Source organism: Acanthopagrus latus, chromosome 21, assembly GCF_904848185.1.
Source record: "Acanthopagrus latus isolate v.2019 chromosome 21, fAcaLat1.1, whole genome shotgun sequence".
Classification (NCBI taxonomy): domain Eukaryota; kingdom Metazoa; phylum Chordata; class Actinopteri; order Spariformes; family Sparidae; genus Acanthopagrus; species Acanthopagrus latus.
In genome coordinates this window covers 629,880-646,992 of record NC_051059.1, presented here as the reverse complement: position 1 = coordinate 646,992, position 17,113 = coordinate 629,880, and the positions used below count along the sequence as shown (strand labels likewise).

The window sequence follows — 17,113 nt, the reverse complement described above, 5'->3', positions numbered from 1 at the left end:
ATGTGGTTCACATGCGTCTTTTATGTTCTTCTGTGGGACAATAAAGGAATTCTGTTTCTGTACGTATAGGACTAGTGCTGCAGCTATTGAATATTTTTAGAATCAAGTACTCTACCGATCATCCCATCGATTATTCCAGTAATCTAATGGAAAATAATTTTGCATTATTGAACAACAGTACCAAATAATGCATAACAAAAATGACAGTCCTGTTAAATATACTAAGCAATTGGCTTTTATTCCTGAAAAAACAGGTATTTATTCCAGCTATTCCTAATACCAGGAGTAAGGGTGTGTGTTTGTTTGTGTGTGCACGCGTGCATGAATGAGAGTGAAAGAGACGAGGTGTGTGTGTGTGTGTGTGTGTGTGTGTGTGTGTGTGTGTGTGTGTGTGTGTGTGTGTGTGTGTGTGTGTGTGTGTGTGTGTGTGTGTGTGTGTGTGTGTGTGTGTGTGTGTGTAACAGCCTCTACAAATAAGTTCTAACTAGTGATGGTAGGCTACGTTAAATAAGCTAACATCAATATTGACAGTGGAGTTAACTGGATGCTTTCGGTTCAGACGTTGAATCATTGTTGACGAGCTGTTGTGGTACACAAGTTCTGCTTTGCAGTAGACACGTTGTACTTTGTTATCTTCTTTTTTAAGTGTGAACTGATCCCAAATTTGGACATTTTGTTTGTTCATTACAGATGGCTCTTGGCTCTCCGCCAGCTCTGAACGTAGTGGTGTGTGCCCACAAAAACAGTCAGTGTGGAAAAATGATCCATGAGCTAAGCAGCCACATAACATGGGTGATAGGAATTAAACGAAGCCTCGAGGCAGAGATTTAGCTTCAACCATTTTTTGTAATTGAATTATTCGAGTTACTCGAGTAATCATTTCAGCTCTGTAAAGGACCTTAAATGTTGGGCTGCAGCTGACTGGCAGAAAATTTATTTTCAGTATAGCTTAATTAGTCACTTGTTTTCCAGTCTTTCGATGTATAAAACTTCAGAAAAGCTTTGAAAATGTCCATCACAATTTATCACAGCCTGATATTTTCACATTCTTGTTTTGTCCAACCAACAGTCCAGAACTTTTACAGTCATAAAACAAAGTAAAGCAGCACATTCTCACATCAGAGTTTGAGCCACTCAGTAGACAATTAATCAGTGATCAAAATGAGTCTTTATGCATCCGCACTGGTCATAGCCTTGACCGTAGGCATCATGTTTTCCATCTGTCTGTCCACCCTTCTATCCATATGTTTGTAGGTCCGTATGTCCATTCCATTCTTGTGAACATGTTAGCCCAAGAACACTTGAGAGAATTTTGTGTCAAGTTTGGTTCAAATGTCCACTTGGATTCAAGGATTAACTGATTAGAATTTGGTAACTAAAGGTCAGAGGTCAAGGTCACTGTGACCTCTCAAAACACACTTTGGCCATTACTCAAGAATTCACGTCCAAAAATAGTAACATACAAATGTCTTATAGGATGAAAATATGAGGTTATGATATTATATATCCAGAAGGCCAAATGCACTGTGACATCATAACTGTGGTCTCAGTTCAACACCAAAGCTCAGGAACAGCATCTTGACTGGTGTGCGGAGGCATACAACTGCAATGTGGTAATGCTTGTCTGTTGATGAACTAATCAAATAATCAATCACTGATTTCATCTCTACATACTGTAGATATGAATGGTGATGAAATTAGACATTGGTAAAGCTTTCTATGAATCATCAGAATAATATCATGTAAACACATGTAGGACTTTTCACGCCCCTTGTAACATTGCCCTCGAGAGTTGACCCTGTCTTACGATTCACACTGCACCTGGACTAGTCCTGGCCAGAAGAGGGTAGTGTGTTTATGTTGCGGCTGTGCAGACCACACAGGGTGCCGGTAAAAACACTGCAGCCAGCTGCAGTGAAAAAGAAGGGAGGGTCACAGCCTTACATACATGTTTATTTCAACATACAAGTTTTCAACACATCACATTGTTCTGATGTCATGAGTTTGTTTGTAGTTAGCACCTACATTACATCTGACAGCTGTTACAGACCGGGGATTTGGGATTTTTACATAATGGTTCTTTAATGGCATTTGGCAAACTGCTTTGAGGTGCATTACTGCCATCCGCTGAACTGGCAGGTTTAAAGTTCACAACATTACCTTTCTCGAGCAAACCATAGAAAAAGTCTCCCGCAGCGCCACACAGTCCTGAAGCTATTCCCCACAAGGGCTGATGATTGGTGAATGTGGCCTGGTGTTTGAACTGTCCATTGTTTCACTTGAGGGCTTTTCACACTCCATACTCTCATCCCAGGGCTGTCCTCATTACATCACCTGTATGTTGTCGTGGTACATTTATTGAGAGCTTTCAGGCACCTCCAATGTGTGGAACTGAAAGTGTGTTTTGAAATCATTGTTGGTTGGATTGTTAGATCAGAGAGCCAGATTAGTTCATCACAGCTGCAAAGAACCGTAACAGAATGACAAAACTAAAAAAATTTGTCACGTGATCGGAAATCGGGCCAATCTCATGGTTTCAGACTCTATCGGAATCGGACATTACATCCCAATCAGGGATCGGATATATACATATTTATTTATTCTCATTGTTTTTCATCAGATCTATAATATTTCAAAACAAATAGGAAAAATAACAGCTTAGTATTTACCACCGTTATGTGGTGCTACAGATTCAGACTGTCCAATATCACTTTGCTGCAGTGACACTATTAGTTGAATTTTGAACGTGGACCCAAGCCCTAGTCCAACGGCAACATGTAACATCTGCAATACGACCGTTTCTCGGGGGGGTGTAACAAATTTGATACGGCAAATAAAAAACAAACACTCAAAGAATACAACGAGTTCACTCAAGAAACAGAGGCAACACCGAAGCAACAAACACTCACTGATACTTTCAAAAGGACAGAGAAGTATCCTCGAGACAGCGACATGGCCACAAATATTATATAGATCGCTCTGGATAACCAGCTCATCTCCGTGGTAGGGGATCAGGGTTTTCTTCGTCACCTGGAGTTTTTGAATCCCCGGTGTACCCTACCATCTCTGCATTACATTACATTTCTTCCTCTTTCGAGTTACAGCGTGCCGGTATGCGCACTATTTTCCTGGGTCTCATACAGTAGAGCATGTAAAACAGGAAACCGAGGAGATGCTGAACGCGTGTGAAATAGACAAGCAACGCGTCGACGTCATTTCACATGACAACGTATGGAATATGAAAAAAGCAATGGATGATATGGAGGTACCAAGCGTGGGCTGCGTCTCACACACTTCAGCTGCTGTACACGAGGGTCTGCTGTCACAGTGCAGCATCACAGACTCACCTAGGAAGGTGGAGGCCAATGTTGTAATAGCATATACAGAATAAGAAAGAGCCATATGAAAGTATTTATTTCAACAAAATAAGATAAAAACCTGATTGGGAAATCTTTAAAAATTGTCTCAGTGTCACTTTTAACTGAATGACTGAACAGAAACTAGTGATGTCACTCACCTGGACTGAGCATATAATTGATAGAAACTGTTTCCAACACTGACACTGTCCTCTCTGTCCCCTTCTGTCCCAGTTTCGAGTGGTGACAGCTCCGTTTCATCGTGTTGGCTTTGCAGACTTCTGGCTGGCTGACCAGTTGAACTCTCTGGGGGTGGTTCTGATGGATCTGGAGTACATGATCTGTTTCTACAGTTTTGAACTGGACTGGAAAAAACATGATGGACTCATCAGCAGCTCAAGTGAGATTAAAAACAGTTGAATTCAACTTCAGGCGTCCTCCACACAGATTCAGTGATGATAGACTCACACACCATCATGACCACCCTCTGTGTATGTCATTCTCCGCAGGTAAAGATGTGTGTAACACCTACTCCTATGGTGTCCGGGCGGTGATCCAGTGTCTTCCTGCTTGGTTTCGATTTGTCCAGTGTCTGCGACGTTACCGTGACACCAAACGGGCCTTCCCTCACCTGGTTAATGCTGGGAAATACTCCACTTCCTTTTTTGTTGTCACCTTTGCCGCCCTATACAACACCCATAAAGGTACATACCACTTTATTGAAAGGCCTATTAGATAGTTGAAGCCTTTGTTTGAACCAAAACTTTTTTAAGAGAGTGTTTCTTCATAATTAAGTAAGATGTTTTCATTTCCTGCCTTCTTCCCTGGCTCATGTCATACTCCCTGGAAAAAAAAACAGTCAAATGATGAGAACACAGGTTTCACAGTCACAGCTTGAAAAAGCATTTTCTTCAGAAAATTAATTAATTCCAGTCATTTCACCTTTTTTGGTGTTAAGATAGCAGTTTAAGTCATCACTTCCTGCAAAGATGCTCACGCAGCTTGAAGTCCATCAAGCTTGAGCACAGATCATCTTACAATAAGACTGTTGTGCTGGCAAATTTTCAAATATTTCAAGTGAGTGATGATAACCTACAGCTTTACTCACACTTGATCTCAGGTTCTCTGCCTGTTATTTAATTTCTCCTCCTTCTTATTCCTAAACATGTTCACTGTCATTCCACACAGTCTACAATCAACAAATTCATAAGAATCTGCTAAAAAATAGTTTTTAAACTTCAGATGAGAAAAAAATGACTTGTATTATTTCCCCAAAGAGACAAAGGAGCTTTCACAGTGATGCTCTTGTGCTTCTGTTGGTTATTGTTTTATAGCAGATAGATTTCCTGTTATGTGTCAGAAGCCAGAGTAACAGAAGGTTAATGGACAGAAATATATGTGCTTTTGACATAGGTCCCATATTATAGAAACCAGGATTCTTTGTCCAATCCATGGTGAAATGGACAAAACCCTTTTTAAGAAACCGCATTTAAACGAGCTGTCGGTACTTCAGTAAGGTTGTGATGTCACAACTATATAGAGTCACCACACGTAAAAACAGCCAAGCTGATCATTCAACCTGGTGGACAGTGCCTGCTCAGGCTGTGAGAGCTGACCAATCAAAGCAGATCAGATTTTTAGGGAGGTGCCCCTTAAAATGACTCAGGACCTCATACAGAGCAATCAGACAGGGGGTAAAAAGAGGTGCTGCTGCAAAGGGCAGTATAAGGAAAAAAAATAGTTTTATGTAGAATATGTCATAAATACATTTAGTAGACACTAAAACTAAAACTATTAAGGAATGCAGGTACTTTTTTCTTGATGCCACTGTATTATCCAGGAAAATATTAGTTAAGGCTGAGTATCAGATCAGGACTCGGTATCGGCAGATACTAAATATTAAACGACTCAGATCAGATCAGGGTTAAAAAAAAAAAAACCTGATCGGGACATCCCCAGTTGCTTTGAAACATATAAGTCTGAGGCTATGCTAGCTGTCTAAGCTCACACTTGTGTCTCTCTCCTCCTCAGCTGAAAACCATGCTGACACCCAGATCTTCCTCTACTTGTATATCAGCTGCTTAGTGGTCAGCTCATGTTACACACTGGTCTGGGATCTGAAGATGGACTGGGGCCTGTTCGACCGCAATGCAGGGGAGAATACCTTTCTGAGAGAGGAGATAGTCTACCCACATAAGGTATTTGTGCACACAGAGGTGAAGCTCCATGTGCTGGAGGAGAGTGGCCGATAGTTTGACGAGTTTAGACTCTGAGAATATAAACTATAATATGATGTTTCTTCCTGTTCTGTCTCTTTATCCAGGCTTATTATTACAGTGCCATAGTGGAGGATGTGCTGTTGCGTTTTTCATGGACGTTAACTGTCACCCTCAACACAGTCTCAGGGCTTAAGGGCATCGCTGACATACTGGCCACTATACTGGCCCCAATGGAGGTCTTTAGGTATGTACACCTTCTTTCCTCCCCTGATTCACTTTTTTATTTATCTCCAGGATTTCTACTCTACTCCTCCTCTTTTGTAAAGGTTGTGCAGTATTAATAATCAGCTACAAACATGGAAATTCTCTTTTCTGCTAAGCACAGCTGTAGGCCTGAATCTAGCATGGACAATGGTGACTAAAAGAGAGAAAACAGCTGAAAGTAGGGCTGTATGATTCGTATAATGTACTTCTTCTAACCCAGGGTTTAATCTGGACATACAGCTAGTGTAATAGTCTAGAATGACCCATCACAACTCATTCCCATAGCTCCCTGTTACAGTGGCAACTTTTAGCCCTGTGTCAATATTCAGGGGATAACATTGTACAGGCAGGGCTAACCCTGCTCTGGGTAAGGGCTTGGGGACTATGCAAGTACGAGTGCTCTCTTGTGGTCCTAATCGTAATGTTCAGTGCTGCTGCTTCAGAATGTACCCCTACTCACACTGCTTCAGCAGCTTTTTGTCTACATGCTCGAACTATTAAAAACATAAATGTGGATTTTTTCATTTAACTTTATAACTAAGCATCTCTGACATGTGTGATGATGGTTGGCTGTCATGACGATGTGGACTATTGCTATTCACTACTATTATAAGTCTGAAAATATGTTAAGTAGTTTGTCAGTAACAGTTGGCCAGCTGACAGCTAGTGTTTCTTCTTGCCAGACGTTTTGTGTGGAACTTCTTCCGACTGGAGAACGAGCACCTGAATAACTGTGGTGAGTTCAGGGCCGTCAGAGACATTAGCGTTGCTCCACTGAACGCTGATGACCAGACCCTGCTAGAGCAAATGATGGACCAGGAGGATGGAGTCAGGAACCGACAGGGCAAGAAGAGCTGGAAGAGGAGCTACAGCATGAGTCTACGCAGGCCCCGACTGGCCTCACAGTGAGTCTGAATGCCAACAGTCAGAAACTTGATTTGTAGAAAGGTAGTGAGTTACAGCAGGCTACAGATGAATAACAGATGTTTAAAGCCCATATGGGCTGTAGATCTTGAAAGAACTGTGCTTTTACTCAGCAGCAAGACTCTGACAATAAGATGCCTTATGAAAAGTGTAGAACTGCGTTGGGCTTTGCATTACATGAGGCAAAATTAAGTAGTTTTAGGTAAAATTTGGCTATCAATAATAATTAATTATTATCAGGGATAATTTTCCAAATTACATTAGATCACCTCAGGGCACCACGCTTGAAGAAGGGAAAACTTAGCAAGTTTACTAAATCGGTCTCATTAGAAGGTACTAAAGTGTTTATAACTCTGATTAATAATTAACTTAATAACTACAACCAAATTTATCATAACAGCTAGTAATGAATAAATATTTTGGAGTTCTTGACAGTGTAGAGGTTGGCAACATTCACTCTGGTACAAAATTATATAGACAGCAATTCTTTTATTCAACACAAAGATAAAAACACACAACTAATCTGTCCTATATACAGGTGTGTGTGTATGTGCTTGCGTGTGTGTGAGTGATGTGGTAGAAGATGGTTAGTTGTATGCAGAGACCCTGAGTCTGTAGCTGTTTTTAGACAGGGCAGCAAGCCGCCAATTTGCCCGTCCTTTTGGCGGCTCAGTCCACGGTTTTAGACAGAGGGCGGCAAATTGGGGGTCTGTTTTGGTCCGCCGATTTTCTGCCTCGGAGGGTACTCTTATTTACAACTGGACAGCCGCTGAGATCCAATGAGGTCGGGGTAGCGACCGTTCCTAGCTTGCCCACACAACAACAAGCCGGCACAACCCTAACAGCTACAGAGACCGAGGAGACACTACCATCTCCTGGATCTCAGCGGCTGTCTAGTTGTTCATCTTAATGTTGGATGAAGTGATGGACTGACTGCTGTGATTGGCTGTTTCTCGGTTTTAAAGCTCCCCGCCTGTGGGTCGCACAACAGTGCAGGCACATTGCTGCCCTTACCTTGGAGCAAATGTGTCGCCTTTTCTATCTAAAAAGGGCTTGTGTGAAACATCATTCAACTAAAGTCGAATTAACCGTCTAGGAAAGCAAACAACCAATAACCTGTCCTGAGATCACAATAACACCAAGACAGTGAACAATCACATACATTGAACACATATGCATTACATCAACCAGAGTTTATTCACCGTCTATGCTAGCTAAGCCCTGTTCAACATTACCAGTCTTTAAAGAAAAGGTGCTGGTGGTTGCAGGAGAAAGTTGGAACTCCAATGTTGAATGCTGTTCTTGCTGTGCACGGTCTGATGAAAGTCGGCAGAGGAGGAAACAGTTTGCTCCTTTCCTTTGCAAGGATAGCAGCTCAGTGCTAACTTGCTTGGTGTTCCTCAGATTGTTAAGTTAGCTGGCAAGCTTTGCATCACAGCTACTGGTGCTAACTGATCTGGAATACTGGCAGGACCGCTTGTCACTGCAGTGAGGAGAAGTTCTTTGGGCCTGCAGCTTGCAGCTCTCTGCAGCTGTTAGGCCCAGAGGAAGAGATATTGAAGGCAGGCAGCCTTGGGAAAGATGTGGGAAAGATGGAGAGGTGCCCTTGAGGATAAGAAGTTGAGGAGTAGAGGGCGCAGAGTAAGAGAGGTAGAACAAGGAAGGTGCTGGAGTTTTGACTATCTGATCAGAGAGGGGTCTGTCACCCTGACCAATTGTCGCTCAGAGCTGAATTTTGCACATAGGTGTGAAGAATGGGGAATTCTGGGACACAGAGTTCAGTTCAGAGTCCATTTTGAAATCCACAATGATTGTCTTCATCTGTGGCTCCCAACAACTGTCTCTGTGTGGAACAAGTCTTTAATCACTTAACAGAAAATAATAAGTGTCTGTATTAATACACATCAATACCTTTTCCATACCAGTCATTAGACTGAGAGGAACAAGATAGGAAGCTCAGTGCAATTTAATATCTGCAGCAGATCAGCTCTCATTACACATGACCACAACACACTGCTGCGGCTATTTATAGCACCTTCATGTGTGCTAATGGCACAATCTGATATTGCTGTGTTGGTGTCATTCCTGGAACATCATAATAAGGTTCCAGGAGCATAACTGCAACTGGCCATCACAGTGTTGTTGTTGTTACTATAAAAAATACGGATGGGAGAAGGAATCCTTTCAAATGCATTGGAAAACTAAACTAAACAATACAGCACTCTGCAGTTTGGACTTCTGTACAAGCAGACCCCAGCTAGTTCAGATTGGTAGTCACCCTTCCTCTATGTTAGCCCAGCCCCCTCAGGGCTCAAACTGTCTGAAGTGGCATCAGTCATGTATTCATGACTGATTTGGTGCTTTGTGTTTTATGGTGTTTTAATTGTCAGTGAAGTGAGATGTCTGCACAGAGCCCAACTGAATTCGAGAAGACGGCACCCACCCAGCCACACTCCACTTCATGAAATAGTTAATTTTTTTCTTGTGTACCATAAAGGGAATTCACTTCACATGTTGTTTTACAACCCTGGAGTTGTAAAATGACTTAACATCCACCATTTTTTTGATACCAAACCATGTTTTCCTAAACCTTCAAGGACCAACACCAACACAGATATCAGATAGACTGCACCTGTAAACCACATTGGGGGTATTATCGCAATCATTATAGTTTAACATCGGGAGGATGTCAGTGATTATTCTCATATTCAACTCATATTAAACAGATGTTACACAATACTTTACCTTCTTGATTAAATGAAAAGATCATTAACAGGAGTTAACTTTAGTGAATTAATCACAAGCTACATAAGGTGGTGGAGTCTAGGGTCTGCCCATTGTGAATATTATTTAGTAATACCTGATGTCTGTGTCTGGTCATATTTCAATCTTCAGGTCATGTGATCCTCTCAGTGCTGAAGGGTTTGTAAGCCTTCAGGCCAAGTGGACACATCATGGGGTTAATAACCAAGAACATAGGCAACTGTACACGTGGCATGAACATGCTGACCTGTGCCTAACCTTGTATAGTTCGAGTTAGCACTGTTAACACTTTGTTCCTCTTCCCCTCTTTAGGTCCAAGACCCGTGACACCAAAGTTCTCATAGAGGACACTGATGATGACTCCTGACATCAGGCCACGCCCCTCGCCTGGGTCCAGAATTTATTCAAAGGAGGGAACTCCACCTCCTAACCGAGGAATTACCCAGCGAGTCGGGCGTTGAACTCTCAACCAAGGACGAGTTTGAAACTGTCATGTCTACAGTACATAATCCTGTCCAATGCATGTGCCTCTGCTCGGGTTCAGAACTATTTGAGGGGGGGAACTGTGACCTCTTGAACAAACAACCCAGCAACATGGCCATGGAACTCCTGCTCCTACCTTCAACGATAACCAGGGGGAGGGGCTAATCACATAAACTCTACCTTACCCAAGCAGTGGGTGAATAACTTCCCTGACATCCACAGCCACCAACAGGTGAACTCTTGAACTGCACCCACACCTCAGCCATTGCTTGGGCTCTCCTCAAAGCCTCAGCCTAGCATGAACAACGCAGCTAAATGGACCGCAAGCTGATCACCCTCATAGGAATTTCCCCTGCTCCCTCTCTGTGCTGCACAGCTCCTGCACATGGAGAGGCCGACAGCTTCAACCTGTTGCTGTAGCAGACCAAAAGTTTTCTCCCCACCCTTGGCTATTAGTCTCCACCGATAGTCCCTCCATCCAGGTAAGGCTTAGTAAAAAGGCCATTTTAAAGTTCAACAGATCTCAAGTCAGTTTATCATTTTGACCTCAAGTCATTTGAACCTTGAGTCAATAAGATGAATTTCCAAATAAGAGAATGAAGAGGGTTGAAAAGTGTCCTCCTTTAGGCACCTTTGGCCTTGTGACCTTCTCTCCGACGCTCGGCTTTCCCACCAGCCAACAGACTATGCTGACGAACAATTAATAATACCAAGCGGTCACAGGCTTGACTCCCTTACTCTTCAGCTTGCCCCTTCAAATCATCACAGAGCTGCCTACCTGCACCTTACACGCTTTGGAATGACACACACACAGACACACACACAAAGAAACGCGCACTTTGTAGGAATAGTGAATTGCAGTAGGATGCCTGTTGTGTGTTCTCATACACACAAACAGTGATTTTGAAAATGTTATTGTTCCTGGATGTGCAACACTTGACCGTCGATCTTTTGAGACCCTGGCAAGAAAACACACACACACATAGACTAGCAATTATTTGTAACCGTGGTTGTAAATAAGAGACGGACCAAAGTTGGAGGTTGTATGAAAGTATTCCGAAAATCAATTACTTAGGAAGAAAAAAAAAAAAGAAAAAGTGCAGCGTTCAGACTGTGTGGAGCAGCAGCTGGAACGACTGTTCAGTTGTGGAGCTGAGAAGGAAATTTGACTTTTATTTCCAGAAAAAGGTGAAGATCATCTGAATCATTCTGCGATAACTCCTGGTCACTCTGTGTGGGAAACATCTCCATCTGGACATGGTTCTGCTGAATGTATGCTATCTTATTTATGTATGTATGACTGGGAGAGAGTGTTTAAGATGAGTCCTAAGACATTTTTATTTTGTACCCTGAAGTCTCGAGTGGCAAAACGAAGACTCATGATTTAATGTCAGATTCATCTGTTTTCCTAGTTTTGAAACGTGATATTAATGAAAGTGGAGGGGGGGAATCACCTGTCTGTCACATGCTGGTCACAGTCAAAATGATGGTGTAGTTGAACTTGATTCTGAATGAAGTGCTGGTTTGGTTTTGAAGGATCCATGCAGGAGTCAAAATCATTTTTATTTACATATTCACATTCCATTGCCTCAGTGGGCTTTAATTAATGTGATGCTGTGTACAGTCATGAGATTCATGCTGATGTAACTCAGCCCTGTTTCTCCGAACACAAAATTAATTTTATTATATTTATATTTTCAGTATATAGTTGTACTTCTCAACAACATTTCTGAGTCTACCATACATTCTCAGATAGTGGTTTAGGCTGTTAACTCCTCACTGTAAGAGAAAATGTGTTCTTCTAATTTCTCCAAAGGTCATGCAACCTCAAAACGTCCTCTATGTTTCCCCTTCGTGTGGATAAATTCAGTGTAATGTACATTTCCACAGTTTTAATTCTGATGGTCTTGTCACACTCACCACCACCATCATGTTTCCTGTTCTCTTTAATGTCTCTAACAAAAATTCTGCTTTCATTCATTTGTTAATTTCAGTTGTCTCATTTTAAGTTTCCCACTCTTCCGTCAACAAAGCTCAACATGTGCAGTAGAATTCTTCAACGCGTGTGTGTGTGTGTGTGTGTGTGTGTGTGATTTTGATACTTTTGAACTATTTTCAGAGACATGATGTCATTGTGGCCACTGTGCGCTGGTGTCAGTCTGTGGTACCAAGTGAAACCATCTGCTATTGTTTGGTGAACAGGCAGTTGTGATCACACTGGAGAAAATGGTTTTCTAAATATTTCTAATAGAGAGGGGAAAGTCATTTGTAACCTTTTTACACATCCCCAAATCAGCTGATACACCTCAGTGTGTATTGCTAGTTGGTCCAACACCAGCTCATGTTGTGATCATAAATGAGCTGTGAGAGTGCTGTTTAGGTTTTATTTGCCTTTTTTACTGATCGGTTTTACTAACCAGCCATTAAAAACAAACTCTTACACTTTCATGGTAATGAGGTTTTGATAGCTGGTGTATGCTGTTTGGAGTGAAGGACAGTGACTGACTCATGGAGTCCTGACTGAAGTCAGTCACCAGGGAGCAACACATCTCTCAATGATTCTGTGCACTTTAATGCCTAACTTGATTGAGTTTAAGTTTTCATCATGTCCTATTGGTGGTTTGCTAAAATACAGCAGATCAACTATTTGAGGGCTGAGATGTGTTTCGGAGCCCGTTTCATTTGGACTTCCAACATGAGAACATTCAGCTGTCAGTGAGCAACGTATGTAGCAGGGGTAGCAGAGATATTGTCAGTTTGCGTTCAGCTTCCGATTGACAGGATGTCTTCCACCACCTGCATCTCCACTGGTTTGACGGGAAAAATCACATTCTATGATTGTTACTTACTGTTCCTCAGGTGTGCCAGTGGATTATACAGCGTTACACAAAACTGAAAGCAAGATCATCTGTGCTGGTTGCAGATGTCGACAAAGATTCAGACGCAGCAGTGAATGAGTTTGATGTTTTTGTTCTACCATGTTTTTTGTTACTCAAATGCTTTTTGCACCTTGGTATCTTGATAATCTGCTCTGCCGCTTTGGAAAGCCTCCTCTGTACCAAATAGTTGTAAGCAGCTATGCCCTCACCCTGAACAGCATGTGTGACCTTGTTCAAACCAGCAGCTCTCAGGCCTGCTTACACCAGTATTTAAAGCCATGTATCTGTTATCACTGCGTTGGTGATGTTCCTGGATCAGAATTACTGTTGCTCCAGCACTGTCATTTCTACATATTAAAACACAGACAATATCCACATCTGGTCCAATCCATGTTGGCTGAATTAGTTGAGTGCAGTACTTGTATCCCATTTGGAATTTATTGTTTTACAGATCAGTCATTATTTTTACACCAATTTTTCTTCTTATCTTTCACTTTCCTGTTGCTGTTTGTCCAGGACAGACTGAAATAAGCCTGATTCGAAAATGCGATCTTAAAAAAAACATTGTCCATTTAACAGGACACATAGTTTTCTGCCAAAGTCTTAGGTTTTGAAAAATTAGTATTAAAAAAATAAAAGTTAAAACTTGGGTCAGTAATAGGTCTCATCCCAGATCCAGCAGAGCTCACTATTCCACTCACACTCTGTAGAAACAGGATTCTCTTCTTGTTCATGTGTACATCTAATCAGAGACCAGCTTTCTACCAGGCGTCTAAACTAAGATGTTTCCCTTCTTCTTTCTGTCTTCTGTCACTTCCTCGCAGCAGACACAATCATTCCATCCAAAGAGAACAGTTCAGTTGTCTGATTTTAAATGCAGTGCATTTGGTAGGACTTTCATTTTGTAATTCCTCAGGTTTCCATGCTGAGATGCATGTTACTTAATGTTACATAAGACTTTAATTTAGATTCTCATGAAGCCATTCCTGTTGTGAAACCAGCACATTCCACAGTGACAAGAGAGGGGGAGGTAAGATGTGATATCACTTGATCTCAGGATATCTTGAGCACATTTGCACCTTAGTCTGCTGATTCACAAGCAATGCAGAAGCTTCCTGACTTCCTGTCTCCTGCCCATTGTCACATGGGACAATTGTTGCAAAGGAACCTCTACAAAGTCAAACCATTCCAGTTATTTTTCATTTTGATCTTATCGATCTGTAAAATGCCAAATAGGATGATGTCCCCAAAACGTTGTGCTCCTCCAGCATCACAGCTAAGCCTCATTGTGTTGCATGCTTAATTTGTTCTCATTGTGAACTCAGTGTTTTAACATTTCAGCTGCAGGCAGGCTGACTGGGCTGGGAAGTAGTAAATAGTGTCTTTCTTTTCCTGCATTCCAGATAGACTGAGACTCCCTCCGCACATGAAACTCACCATACTGCTTTCATGTGACAATGTTTGACACTGTGACAGACAGGTGAATCCCCCAGAAGTCAATCAAATGAAATGTTTCTTTAGTGAGCAGGCCTGGGTATTGATCTTCAGCACCGTTTGGTACCACCACAAATGTATTCTTAGTAATGTCTATCGAGGCTTGGGATCAGATATCTGCTCAGATTTGTGATCTTGTTCCTCACGTGTCCGATTTAACTTCTTTGTCAAATGAAAACAGAGCCATGTTTCTATTTCCCCACTTAGGGTACAAAAACTCTGGTGTTGTATGTGGACCATCAGAAAACATTTTGAATGATACCCGGCCCAGTCAACAGTGGAGGCCAATATTTATTTGTGTTCTTTATTTTTTCTCCAAAACCTGAATCTATTTTTTTTTGTCTGAGGAAAAAGTCAGACGTCAGAGACATGTTTCAGAGCGGCGCTGATCATCTTGTGTAGGTGGGATATGATAAACCAAACAAGTTCTATTAGAATCTGTGGGGTTGTTTCAGCTGTTCACACTGCAGCAGCTGCTTTTCATCAAATATCATCATCATCATCATCAGTTGCTTCACAACAGAGCTACTCAGTGGGCCTCATGTTGATCGTCTTTGTTGTCTCATCCTAAACCTCTCTGTTTTTTTCTGTTTTACAAATCTGAGAGGAGGAGCAGCTGATGTTTGAGTAACCTGCATATAATCCCTGATGCTGCTGTGCTGAAATATGACAATAAACTCAAAAACATATTCTTAAAAATATGTTTTAAATATATATTTAATTTTAGATGATGTCTTATTCAAACCCACATTCATCCAGGTTGAGGCATTATGACTTGTAAAGCCACAACATGTCACCTCCTGGAGACAGGTAGTTAATATTTGAGTCTTTCCTTGGATCGTTGGGTCTGAGCTCAACACGAAGCCTCAGTATTTGAGACTCAACTACTAACTGTCTCTCTAAAGGAAGTGACCTTAGTCTGATGAGTGTTACGCTCATCTGTGGAGAGGGCCAGACTGTCTGTGTTGAACTGTCCAAACTTTGGTTGGTACCTTCAAGAAAATTTTCTTCAGTCTCACTCAGAACTGTCTGTTCATACAAGCATTCCTGCATGAGGCCCGATGCGTCTTCAGATGTCCAAATGAGGCCATTAGACAGATATGAAAGATGCGTAGTTCTGTAGTGAAGCATTTGTCAACATTTTAATCAAAATCCAGTGGCGTGATTGGATGGAAAGTCCAAAAGAGACAGTTTGAAGAATCTGAGCACCCTGATGTGTACCCACCAATAGGAAAACATGGTTGTTGCTGAAGCTTGAGCTCTGTTTCCCATGGCAACACTGTCGATTCTATAGGTGCATGACATCCCAGTTGATGGTGTGGTTGCCATCTTCTCCAGTTCTCATTCTCAAGTGAAGGCTCATGAAGTTTAAAAACCTGAAGCTTGAAATGATTTGGTGTTGGTGACCCAGCCCTGTCTGACACCTGCTGGCCTTCAGTTCTGTTGTGTACACACCAGTCTTCATTTTCCAGTGCTCACCGAACGTCTGGGCCTGCAGGGTGAAGCCTGCAGTGTGGAGCCTTTCAAGGGACGACAATCTTTAAGACATACAGTACATTCACGCTGTTAACCTGCTTTTATCATCTTTTTTGTGTTGCTTTTTAAACAAGGAATTGGCTCTAATCAACTCAGCTGAGACACATTATGCTCACTGGCTCAAACCGTTCAGTGTGGAACAGAGCAGGTTGTAAGAAACAACAACTCCGCTTGGATCAAACTCTCTGACATCCAGATGTTAAAGCTGAGTGTGAAGTGGAATAAAAAGAACCACAACATGTGACAGACACTTTGTGGTCAATCTCCATGACCCCACCACGCTGTAACCCAGAGCTGTTGATTATACAATACATTATATATTGATGAACATATTGATTAGAAGCATTGTATAATCAGTGACTGTACTGTGGGTGTTGTCTTGTATGTACAGTAGCAGTGTGATGCTACAGAGGTGCCTGGTCCACCAACCCTGTTAATGTTTTTTCAGTAAAACCAGCTCATGCTCCACAGGTGTCTGACTGGACTCTTCTTTCTCCTCTCACACTAACACTGAGGGTCATTATGTGTCTGTTCACGACAAACAGGTTAACATTTCTCTTTTTAAAGAAACACAGCAGATTCAGTGGTTTCAGGATTTAGAAAAAACATGCTCATTCTGTATTGTTGGATTTGAGCAAAATTGGAACTTCGTCATCGTTCAGACCTCGAGCTAAAGGTCATCACGGTTCAACTTGTTTGGGCAGAATTAGCTTCTCAAACCCGTTTAGCTGATGAGTACATAATAATCATGCACAGTATTTAAGTCGGATCTAAATGTTTTTAAAGATAGAGCTGCAATTTATTGTGTTTTAGTTTAAATATTCAAAAAATGAGATATGAACAGATCGAAGAAACAACCAGCTAGCTTCGGCCCATCCTGTCTTTTAATACCACTGTAGCTCAAGAGGTGATAGTCTGACTGTAGTTTCAGCTTGATGTGGCTTTCAGTTTAATTCATGAACAAAATAAACTCAAAATGTCAAGAAAGGAAATTCTCTCACTTCTGTTTTATTTATTATACAGAAAACTACAACTGTACACACCTAAATTCAAATTTCTCTCTTTGGCTGACTTAAGATGAGCTTAATCACTTGGTTAACTCATGATCAAACGCACTATATTCAAACTGGACAGAAACCAAATCAAAGTCCCCAGAACAGTGTTGGTATGTCTCCACAGTCACCTTATGGTTCGG

The 17,113-nt window shown here is 41.6% G+C and overlaps 1 protein-coding gene across 2 annotated transcripts in view; it reads left to right on the top strand.

The window, feature by feature from the left end:
- Positions 1-16,388, top strand: part of LOC119010920 (xenotropic and polytropic retrovirus receptor 1 homolog) — a 61,258-nt gene extending 44,870 nt beyond the window's left edge. Inside the window, exons 11-17 of one of the 2 annotated variants that reach the window (XR_005072084.1) lie at positions 3,591-3,756; positions 3,866-4,060; positions 5,388-5,554; positions 5,680-5,819; positions 6,523-6,744; positions 9,839-10,491; positions 10,637-16,388. Coding sequence is in view for 1 of the 2 variants with exons in the window: in XM_037083514.1 (XP_036939409.1) it covers positions 3,591-3,756; positions 3,866-4,060; positions 5,388-5,554; positions 5,680-5,819; positions 6,523-6,744; positions 9,839-9,893 (945 nt within the window). In the remaining variant the exon portion in view is untranslated. Of the gene's footprint in view, positions 1-3,590; positions 3,757-3,865; positions 4,061-5,387; positions 5,555-5,679; positions 5,820-6,522; positions 6,745-9,838 lie in introns of both variants that reach the window. The other variant, XM_037083514.1, reaches the window with a different exon arrangement.
- Positions 16,389-17,113: the final 725 nt, after the last annotated feature.